This window comes from Macaca thibetana, chromosome 20, assembly GCF_024542745.1.
Source record: "Macaca thibetana thibetana isolate TM-01 chromosome 20, ASM2454274v1, whole genome shotgun sequence".
Taxonomy (NCBI): domain Eukaryota; kingdom Metazoa; phylum Chordata; class Mammalia; order Primates; family Cercopithecidae; genus Macaca; species Macaca thibetana.
The window spans coordinates 41,923,534-41,935,672 of NC_065597.1; the positions used below are offsets into that span (position 1 = coordinate 41,923,534).

General features: G+C 41.7%; 1 protein-coding gene across 3 annotated transcripts in view; it reads right to left on the bottom strand.

Moving 5' to 3' along the window:
- HEATR3 (HEAT repeat containing 3) overlaps positions 1-12,139 on the bottom strand; it is a 46,950-nt gene that overhangs the window by 7,107 nt on the left and 27,704 nt on the right. For all 3 annotated transcript variants that reach the window (XM_050774818.1, XM_050774819.1, XM_050774817.1), the window contains one exon: positions 5,075-5,163. In XM_050774818.1, the coding sequence (XP_050630775.1) occupies positions 5,075-5,163 (89 nt within the window). The remainder of the gene's footprint in view (positions 1-5,074; positions 5,164-12,139) is intronic.

Sequence of the window (12,139 nt, forward strand, 5' to 3'; positions counted from 1 at the left end):
CAGCAGCACAGTGTGGTGATGAAAGGCTTGGAATCTGGAGCCAGACACCCTGGGTTCAAATCCTAGCTTCACTACTTAGCACTCACGTGCGCCCCTACACTAGACTAATTTATTTTTAGTTTTTGTAGACATGGAGTCTCACAAAGTTGCCCAGGCTGTTCTTGAACTCTTGGGCTCAAGCAATCCTCCTGCCTCAGGCTCCCAAAGTGTTAGGATTATCAGCATGAACCACTTCACCTGGCCCTGAGCATGGGCTTTGAGTAATTTTCCTTAACCATCACACTGATCCCATAAGCTGCTGCTTACATACCAGGGAAAATCAATAAAAATAATTGATATTCCTATAGGCCCTAGAGTATAAGGTTTTCTGGTCCATCCAACAGCCACACGGCATGCTATGCATCCCATTACCAGTCCCATTTCTTAGAAACTGAAGGTCAAATTATGCTCTTCAAAAAAATTCTTAGCTTTGGAAAGCTGAGGCAAGAGGATCACTTGAGGCCAGGAGTTTAAGACCAGCCTGGGCAACATAGCAAGACCTCCTATTAAAAAATTAAAAAATAAAAGTATAAAAAAATTTAAAAGCATTAAGAAAAAAAGTATATAAAGAGGCAAAAAGAAATAGTGTTATTGTTAGCAATAACAAGGGCATTGTTATTTTGATACTATTAAGTACATTCTGTAGGATAAAGCAAATAATAGTTTTAAAGTCACTACAATTTTAATGTTACTACAGCAAACAATTTTAGTATTACTGTATAGCAAATAATTTTAATGTCTTTTAATGTCACTACTACAAAGTACATTCTGTAGGAGAAAGCAAATAATAAAATTTTTGAAAAATCTTTTTCTTTCTTCTTTTCTCTAATTTTAATTTTTAAAATTATGTATCATTATTATTATTATTTTTTGAGATGGAGTCTCGCTCTGTCGCCCAAGCTGGACTGCAGTGGTGCGATCTCGGCTCACTGCAAGCTCCACCTCCCAGATTCACGCCATTCTCCTGCTGCAGCCTCCCAAGTAGCTGGGACCACAGGCACCCGCCACCATGCCCGGCTAATTTTTTTGTATTTTTTAGTAGAGACGGGGTTCCACCGTGTTGGCCAGGATGGTCTCGATCTCCTGACCTCGTGATCCACCCACCTTGGCCTCCCAAAATGCTGGGATTACAGGAGTGAGCCACCGCGCCTGGCCTATTTTCTATTATTTTTTAAGCCAGTCAAACTTAGCATGGGGGGGTCATATACCAACTTTAGTGACACAATGTTAATAAGCTCTGATAACCCACTACCATCAGACCAGTTGCAAGTAAGAATTTTAATGTCACTAATGTATCTTTTTGGGTACAATGTACCTTTTTGGTTACAAATATATCTTTTTTGGGGGTACAAAAAGATACAAATATAAAATCAAAAATTAAGTAAAAACATTGTACCATTTTTTAATTTAAACTGGAAATTATCAGTATAAACTTACTAGTTTTGCCTCCTAAAAAAATGCTTATTTCCTAGCTATTTCCACTAAAAAGACCTAGAAACAATGACAAATGGTAGCAATAAGCACTCTACAATTCAGTTTCCCGACTAAAGACATCAGAGCTTCTTGGAGAAGTAACTAATTCCAGGGTTTTTTTTTTTTTGTTTTGAGACAGAGTTTCACTCTTGTCACACTCTTGTCACCCAGGCTAGAGCTCAGCGCTATTTCGGCTCACTGCAACCTCCACCTCCTGGCTTCAAGTGATTCTCCTGCCTCAGCCTCCCAAGTAGCTGAGATTACAGGCACGTGCCACCACGCCCAGCTAATGTTTGAATTTTCAGTAGAGATGGAGTTTTGCCATGTCACTCAGGCTGGTCTCGAACTCCTGACCTCAAGTGATCTGCCCACCTCAGCCTCCTAAAGTATTGGGATTATAGGCATGAGCCACTGTGCCCAGCCAGATTCCAGGTTTTAAGCAAGAAAATCTTATGCCTGGAAGCAAAAGTGATCAAAAACCTAAAATTCTTGTCAAAGAGACACAGGAGCCAATTTGAAGGGACTCCTACTATCCAAAGATGCGACGAATTTGGCAGCAAAAAGCATGACTGTAATGGAATGAAATACAAATATATTTTAAAAACCCTGAGTTCAAAATGATACTAAAAAGAAAAAAAAAAAATCACTGGCCACTTAATAGAGATTGCTAGGATACCTATTCTGGAAAAAACAAAAAACAAAAAACAAAAAAAACATAGCTAATAAATGTAAAAAAATAGACAAAATTAGGATATCTCTATTCTGCAACCCACTAATGACATAATGGAGCCAGGCAACCACAATCACTGGTTATGAAACCATTAACGTGAACTCACTAATTAATCTCAGCTTCACTATTTTATACCACATGATTTGTGATATAAATGTAGGAAATATATATAGCACTATAAATTATTCTTGCCAAAAAATCTGGACCTGTCTAGATTACTTATTATAAATATAAAAAAAAAAACAAAAAATAATCTGGACCTGGATCTAATTAAGGCTCTAGACCTAGCTCCCGGCTCACAGGAAACATAGGGGACAGAGGAATGCTGAATGATACCATCATGATGAGTTGGCCAAATCTGCCAGTGTGGAAAACACTACAGAACAAAATTAGAGTTTCTTCAATGGGTAAGTGTATGGGGAAAGCAGGGGAGTGAGGGAAATGTTATAGATTAAGAGATTTAAGAATCTAAAACCAATGAAATCACTGAATTGTACACTTTAGTTATTTATTTATTTTTGAGACAGAGTCTCCTTCTGTCGCCCAGGCTGGAGTGCAGTGGCGCAATCTCAGCTCACTGCAACCTCTACCTCCCGGTTCAAGCAATTCTCCCTGCCTCAGCCTTCCAAGTAGCTGGGATTACAGGTGCCTGCCACCACGCCCAGCTGATTTTTGTATTTTTTGTAGAGATGGGGTTTCGCCATATTGGCCAGGCTGGTCTTGAACTCCTGACCTTATGTCGTCCACCCGCCTTGGCCTCCCAAAGTGCTGGGATTACAGGCGTAAGCCATGGCAGCCGGCCTGCATTGTATACTTTAAATGGATAAACTGCATGGTATGTGAATCAAATCTCAGTAAAACTTTTTTTTTTTTAAGAGATAATGGCCGGGCACGGTGGCTCACGCCTGTAATCCCAGCACTTTGGGAGGCTGAGGTGGGTGGATCACGAGGTCAGGAGATCGAGACCATCCTGGCTAACATGGTGAAATCCCGTCTCTACTAAAAATACAAAAAATTAGCCAGGCATGGTGGCAGGCGCCTGTAGTCCCAGCTACTTGGGAGGCTGAGGCAGGAGAATGGCGTGAACCCGGGAGGCAGAACTTGCAGTGAGCCGAGATCGTGCCACTGCAGTCCAGCCTGGGCGACAGAGCGAGACTCCGTCTCAAAAAAAAAAAAAAAAGGTTAATAAGAGACCAAAATATCAACCAAAAGCAACACGTGGACCTTGCTTAGATCCGGATTTGAACAAGCCAATTGTTAAAAGACTTTTTTTTTTTTTTGAGACAGAGTCTCGCTGTGTTGCCCAGGCTGGAGTGCAGTGGCATGATCTCGGCTCACTGCAACCTCTGTCTCCCGGGTTCAAGCAATTCTCCTGCCACGGCCTCCCAAGCAGCTGGGATTACAGGAGTGCGCCACCATGCCCAGCTAACTTTTGTATTTTTAGTAGAGATGGGGTTTCACCATGTTGGCCAGGCTGGTCTCGAATTCCTGACCTCGGGTGATCTGCCTGCCTCAGCCTCCCAAAGTGCTGGGATTACAGGTGTGAGCCACCGTGCCTGGCCACGTTAAAATACATTTTTAAGGCAATCTGGGAAAACTGAATTCAGACTGCAACCGGGAAAACTGAACTCAGAGGGCAAACCAAAGGATAATAAGAAATATCCATTAATTTGGAGGCTTGGGGTAATGGTACTGGGGTTAAGATTTTTAAACATTTAATTTTCTGTCAGACATGCATACTGAACTACATAATAAAATACTCATGGGTCAAACATGACTTGCTTTAAAAATACTCCAGGAAACAAAAATAAGGACCCAGTGAGATGAATGAAACCATGTCACAAGAATGACAGGATGCCAATAACCTGCTGAGGCTTGGTGACAGTGCACGTAGGCTCATAGGGTATTGTATGATCTCTGCTTTGGGCATTGTAGCGCACACCTGTAATCCCAGCTACTTGGGAGGCTGAGGTGGGAGGATTGAACCCAGGAGACTAGCCTGGGGAACACAGTAAGACCCCGTCTCAAAAAACAAAGCAACGGAATTATCTCTGCTTTTAGGAATGTTTGAAAATCTCCTTAGTAAAAAGTTAACAGAAGTGGTAAGGCACCTATGGGAGATGAAGTGCACATGGACTGCTGTGGAGGGTGAGGAGGACATGCTTGCAAAATCTGTAATGAAATGTTAAAAAAAAAAAAAAAAAAAAGAGCTGGGTATGGTGGCTCACACCTGTCATCCCAGCACTTTAGGAGGCCAAGGCGGGTGGATCACTTGAGGTCAGGCACTCAAGACCAGCCTGGCCACATGGCAAAACCCCATCTCTACTAAAAAAACAAAAATTAGCTGGGTGTGGTGACGCATGCCTGTAATTCCATCTACTTGGGTGGCTGAGGCACGAGAATCATTTGAACCCAGGAGGCAGAGGTTGCAGTGAGCTGAGATCGTGCCACTGCACTCCAGCATGGGCAACAGAGTAAGACTCTGTCTCAAAAAATAAAATAAAATAAAATAAAAAAAAGACCAATGATAGATAAATTATTTACAACATATTTATCAATTAAGTTGTATTGATTAAAAAGCACTTGTTTAGCTAGTAAGCCTATATATTAAAAAATTTAAAAAATTAAATTAAAAGCACCTGTGTGTTGCTGATGGTAGGGGGCAGAAAGATATTACTCTTTATTTTAATCACTTTTGTTTTCTTTTTTACAAAGATAATGTATTACTCTTGTAACAGAAATATGTATTTTTAAAAATAGTGAAGTAATGAATTTTGCCTCCATAATACAGAATCTTTACAAGTTTCATACAAAAAATTTTAGAACTCTTACCTGGGAAATGTTCTTGGAGGCCATTGTTTGCAAAAGGGCCCTCAAAGCACTACTTATGGCTTCTAGAAAGTCAGCGTGTTTAGCAAAATCTAAAACACAAAACTGAAATATAAAATTTGCATTTCTCCAAGATAGGCTATTTTGTAGAAGCAGCAAACGAAACAAAGCATGCTAAATGTGAATAAATGCTATTCTTAATAAAACAAACAAAAAAACCCTCGATATTTAGCCAAAATATTTAGTTAACAGTCCCCTGTACACTCTAAACCTAAGTCTGAAAGATGATTGTGGTTGAAATAATCACAGCAAGGAGGTGTTCTACAGACAGTCCTTGACTTCAGACACTGGGTTTTCATTTGACTCACACGTTAGCACATAATAAACCTGAGCTAGCTTTTGCAGACTGAATTCTGTCATTCATAGATCTCCATCACGGTGCTGGGGAGACCTACCTTTGGTGGAGTCAGAATGCTTCCTTGCCAACCCAAGCTCACTGCCTAGCCACAAACTGTTGCTTGTGCAGAGCCAGGACATGACAGCACCATCATTTTAACTGACCTAACATTCCCTTCCCACTCCTACTCCTTATTTGCACACTTTTCCTATTGTCCCTTCTTCCCACACAGGACAAACAGAACACCAGCAGTAAGCCATTACTCTGGCACAGGCATGGGCAAGGGACAGTGAGGGTCACCCAGGGGAGTTGGCTCCTTAACCCCTTTGATGGGAAGAGATTTGCTTGGTGTGGTAAACTGTATTTTCTAAAAATGGCCACAGCAATATTTCAAGTCCTGTGTAATCTTCAAGAACCTCGCCACTTCCTATAAAGATGTGAAATCTACTTCTCCTTTCCTTAAATCAGGGTAGGACTCTGTGACTTCTTCAACCAACAGAATACAAAGTGATGGTCACAAAAGGCAGTATGACTTCCAGCCCTGACGCATGTGTGCAAGCTCTTTTTTCCCTCAACTTCTGCCCTGGGAACCTAGCCATCCTGTTATGCAGAAGCCCACGTCACATGAAGAGGTCACCGTGGGTGTTCTACCTGACAACCCCTGCACCAACTGGCAGACACGTGAGTGAACAAGACTTCGGATGATTCTGGCCCACACTCTGCAAGTTTTCCAGCAGAGGCCCTAGACTAGTATTTCTCAGCCTCTGCACTACTGACATTTTGGACCAGATAATTCTTCATTTTGTGTGTGTGCAGGGGTCTCCTGGGCACCGCAGGATGTGAAGGAGCATTCCTGGCCTCAACCCTCTAGATACCAGTTGCAATTTCCAAGTTGTAAAACCAAAAATTCCTCCAGATGTTGCCAAATGTCCCCAGGTGGGAGGTGAGAGGGGATAAGTGGCTAAGGTTGAGAACCACTGGCCTAGACATTGTGGAGTAGGAACAAGCCATCTCCACTGTACCCTAAATTCTTGACCTAAGGAAACTCTCAGAAATAATAAATGATAGTTGTTGTTTTAAGTCACAGAGTTTTGGGGTAACTTGTTATGCAGCAATAGATACACTCATTTCCTGCCCCACAGTGCCTGGGACTCGATATCATTCCGATCCCCTGCTTTTAGGTTATCCGGGTGGAAGAGAGGCAGCTTCTGTTCAAATTTTAATCCCAGTTGATTTTATTTTTTGGCTCTTTCATTTTCAGATATACAAAATGTACCAAAATAGGGGACTTCCCGTGATGATCACAGAACAAGTAATAGGAGACCTGGGATAGAGTCATTATGTGACTCCTCCCGCCTTCATTTTAGTCTTGGCTCAAACGTTACCTCCTCACAGAGGCCTTTCCACACTAACTGGCCTAGTGTAACGCCTCATATCATTCTGCTTTTATTGTTTTCTTCATAGCTAGTTATCACATAAAACATTTATTTCTACTAGAATGCAAACTCCATGAGCATAGTGACCTGGCTTATCTTGTTCACGCCTGCAACCCTAGCATTTATAACAGTGTACGACACAAAGCGTTCAATAAATACAAGTTAAAAGAATGAATGACCTTGGGCTGGGTGTGGTGGCTCACACCTGTAATCCCAGCACTTTGGGAGGCTGAGACAGGCGGATCACGAGGTCAGGAGATCGAGACCATCCTGGTTAACATGGTGAAACCCCGTCTCTACCAAAAATACAACAAATTAGCTGGGTGTGGTGGTGGGCGCCTGTAGTCCCAGCTATTCGGGAGGCTGAGGCAGAAGAATGGCATGAACCCGGGAGGCAGAGCTTGCAGAGAGCCGAGATTGCGCCACTGCACTCCAGCCTGGGCGACAGAGCAAGACTCCGTCTCAGAAAAAGAAAAAAAAGAATGAATGACCTGGAAGAGGTTCTTTAACCTCTCAGCTAAGGTTCCTAAATCTCAGCTTCCTCAGCAGGATGATGAAGTAATAAGGCCTATCTCTTAAAACATGGTACCTAACAGGCACTCAAAAATCAGCGTGAAGTTGTTAATACATTTGAGTTTTTTTTGAGACAGGGTCTTGCTCTGTCACCCAGGCTGGTGTGCAGTGGTGTGATCTAGGCTCACTGCAGCCTGGACCTCCTGGGCTCAAGCAATCCTCCTGCCTCAGCCTTCCGAGTAGCTAGCACCACAGGCACGTGCCACCATGTCCAGCTAATTTTTCTTGTATTTGTAGAGACGGGGTCTCATCATATGTACAGGCTGGTCTCAAACTCTTGAGCTCAAGCAATCCACCCCCCTCAGCCTCCCAAAGTGCTATGATTATAGGTGTGTGCCACCCTGTCCAGCCAATTTGTTGCTTCAAAAAGTTACCACATTGACTGTGAAATGTATATTTGATTAAAGGTCTAAATAAATTTATGAATTGTACACAAAGAGGTGATTCAAAATATCTTTACTCTTAACAACTTTGAACAGTATTTAAGAATTTGTAGCACGTCTAAATGTAGGTACATAATCAACGCAGGAGTAATTACACTCAGGTGAATTTTTCAGACTGATTTTAATATTTTTCACTCTGTCACTCAGGCTGGAGTATAGTGGCAAGATCTGGGCTCACTGCAACCTCCGCCTTCCAGGTTCAAGCAATTCTCCTGCCTCAGCCTCCCAAGTAGCTGGGATTACAGGTGTGCACCACCACGCCCAGCTAATTTTTGTATCTTTAGTAGATATGGGGTTTCACCATGTTGGCTAGGCTGGTCTTGAACTCCTGACCTCAGGTGACCTGCCCGCCTTGGCCTCCCAAAGTGCTGGGATTATAGCTGTGAACCACCACGCCCAGCCTGAATTTTCTTTTTTTCTTATTTTTAATTAATTAATTATTATTTTTTTTTTGAGACGGAGTCTTGCTCTGTCACCCAGGCTAGAGTACACTGGTGCGATTTCGGCTCACTGCAATCTTCACCGCCTGGGTTCAAGCAGTTCTCCTGTCTCAGTCTCCCAAGTAGCTGGGACCACAGGTGCACGCCACCATGCCCGGCTAATTTTCATATTTTTAGTGGAGACGGGATTTCACCATATTGGTCAGGCTGGTCTCAAACTCCTGACCTCAGGTGATCCAACTGCCTTGGCCTACCAAAGTGCTGGGATTACAGGCGTGAGCCACCGTGCCCGGACACCCAGTCTGAATTTTCAATATTCTGACGTGGAATGGAAAATATATCCCAGAATGGGATACTACCATTTTAATTATAACTAAAAAAGAATGTTCTGATTCTGAAAATCTGGAAAAACAGAATCCTAAATGATTTCAGAACTCATGTAATAGAGCTGAATGACAGACTGACCCAATATGAAATACAACATTCCTAAAAAACACATTGATGTTTTGAAAACCAATAGCTTTTAATGAAGGAGACAAAGATAATAGTGCTTTTGAATGCAAGGACCGGATTGTACTAAAACGTCCTCCTTTTATCTCTGATATCAGACACAAACATAAATGTAGGTATGTACAGAGTATCACAAACATTATAACTACTGTATTCGGAACTGTATTTAGCATTAAAATTAAAACAAGTTAGATAGAGAAGTAGAACCATCATACCTTTAACTCTCAACCATAACACAAAACAGCAGAGATATTTAGCCCCATTCTCCCCACTAAATTCTCCATTTTTTTTTTTTTTTTAATTGAGACAGAGTCTCACTCTGTTGCCCGGGCTGGAGTACAACAGCACAATCATAGCTCATTGCAGCCTTGACCTCCTGGGCTCAGGCAATCCTCCCACTTTAGCTTCCACAGGCGCAAGCAAGCTACCACTCCTGGCTAATTAAAAAACCTTTTTTGGTGGGGACAGTGTATCATTATGTTGCCCAGGCTGGTCTTAAACTCTTGGGCTCATGTGATCCTCCCAATTCAGCTCCCAAAGTGCTGGGACTTCAGGTGTGAGCCACCGTGGCCAGCCTCCACTAAATTATCTTGTAACAGTTCCCACTATCCATATAGAACCCACAGGATTACATTATTAATAAATCTCAAATGCTTAGAAGGACTGTATTAGAATATCATCTCTAGGACAAGCACAGTAGCTCATGCCTACAATCCCAGCACTTTGGGAGGTCAAGGTGCGTGGATAATAAGGTCAGGAGTTCAAGACCAGCCTGGCCAACATGGTGAAACCCGTTTCTATTAAAAATACAAAAATTAGCCAGGCGCTTATTCACCAAAGCTGAAATGAAGGAAAAACTGTTAAGGCCAGAGAGAAAGGTCGGGTTACCAACAAAGGGAAGCCCATCAGACTAACAGCAGATCTCTTGGCAGAAACTCTACAAGCCAGAAAAGAGTGGGGCATTCAACATTCTTAAAGAAAAGAATTTTCAACCCAGAATTTCATATCCAGCCAAACTAAGCTTCATAAGTGAAGGAGAAATAAAATCCTTTACAGACAAGCAAATGCTGAGAGATTCTGTCACCACTAGGCCTGCCCTACAAGAGCTCCTGAAGGAAGCACTAAACATGGAAAGGAAAACCGGTACCAGCCACTGCAAAAACATTCCAAATTGTAAAGACCATCGATGCTAGGAAGAAACTGCATCCACTAACAAGCAAAATAACCAGCTAACATCATAATGACAGGATCGAACTCACACATAACAATATTAACCTTAAATGTAAATGGGCTAAATGCTCCAATTAAAAGATACAGACTGGCAAACTGGGTAAAGGGTCAAGACCCATCACTGTGCTGTATTCAAGAGACCCATCTCACATGCAGAGACACACATAGGTTCAGAATAAAGGGATGGAGGAAGATCTACCAAGCAAATGGAAAACAAAAAAAGGCAGGGGTTGCAATCCTAGTCTCTGATAAAACAGATTTTAACCAACAAAGATAAAAAGAGACAAAGGCGGCCATTACACAATGGTAAAGGGATCAATTCAACAAGAAGAGCTAACTATCCTAAATATATATGCACCCAATACAGGAGCACCCAGATTCATAAAGCAAGTCCTTAGAGACCTACAAAGAGACTTAGATTCCCACACAACGATAATGGGAGACTTTAACGCCCCACTGTCAACATTAGAAAGATCAACGAGACAGAAAATTAACAAGGATATCCAGGAATTGAACTCAGCTCTGCACCAAGCAGACCTAACAGACATCTACAGAACCCTCCACCCCAAATCAACAGAATATACATTCTTCTCAGCACCACATCACACTTATTCCAAAATTGACCACATAGTTGGAAGTAGAGCACTCCTCAGCAAACGTAAAGAACAGAAATTATAATGAACTGTCTCAGGCCACAGTGCAATCAAACTAGAACTCAGGATTAAGAAACTCACTCAAAACTGCTCAACTACATGGAAACTGAACACCCTGCTCCTGTATGACTACTGGGTACATAATGAAATGAAGGCAGAAATAAAGATGTTCTTTGAAACCAATGAGAACAAAGACACAACCTACCAGAATCTCTGGGACACATTTAAAGCAGTGTGTAGAGGGAAATTTATAGCACTAAATGCCCACAAGAGAAAGCAGGAAAGATCTAAAATTGACATCCCAACATGACAATTAAAAGAACTAGAGAAGCAAGAGCAAACACATTCAAAAGCTAGCAGAAGGCAAGAGATAACTAAGATCAGAGCAGAACTGAAGGAGATAGAGACACAAAAAACCCTTCACATAATCAATGAATCCAGGAGCTGTTTTTTTGAAAAGATCAACAAAATTGATAGAACGCTAGCAAGACTAATATAGAAAAGAGAAAAGAATCAAATATATGCAATAAAAAATGATAAAGGGGATAGCACCACTGATCCCACAGAAATACAAACTACCATCAGAGAATACTATAAACAGCTCTATGCAAATAAACTAGAAAATCTAGAAGAAATGGATAAATTCCTGGACACATACACCCTCCCAAGACTAAACGAGAAGAAGTTGAATCCCTCAATAGACCAATAACAGGCCCTGAAATTGAGGCAATAATTAATAGCCTACCAACCAAAAAAAGTCCAGGACCAGACAGATTCACAGCCAAATTCTACCAGAGGTACAAGGAGGAGCTGGTACCATTCCTTCTGAAACTATTACAATCAATAGAAAAAGAGGGAGACCTCCCTAACTCATTCTATGAGGCCAGCATCATCCTGATACCAAAGCCTGGCAGAGACACAGCAAAAAAAGAGAATTTTAGACCAATATCTCTGATGAACATTGATGTAAAAATCCTCAATAAAATACTGGCAAACCGAATCCAGCAGCACATCAAAAAGCTTATCTACCATGATCAAGTCAGCTTCATCCCTGAGATGCAAGGCTGGTTCAACACACGCAAATCAATAAACATAATCCATCATAAAAACAGAACCAAAGACAAAAACCACATGATTATCTCAAGAGATGCAGAAAAAGCCTTCAACAAAATTCAACAGCCCTTCATGCTAAAAACTCTCAATACATTAAGTATTGCTGAAAAGTATCTCAAAATAATAAGAGCTATTTATGACAAACCCACAGCCAATATCATACTGAATGGGCAAAAACTGGAAGCATTCCCTTTGAAAACTGGCACAAGGCCGGGCGTGGTGGCTCAAGCCTGTAATCCCAGCACTTTGGGAGGCTGAGACAAGCGGATCACG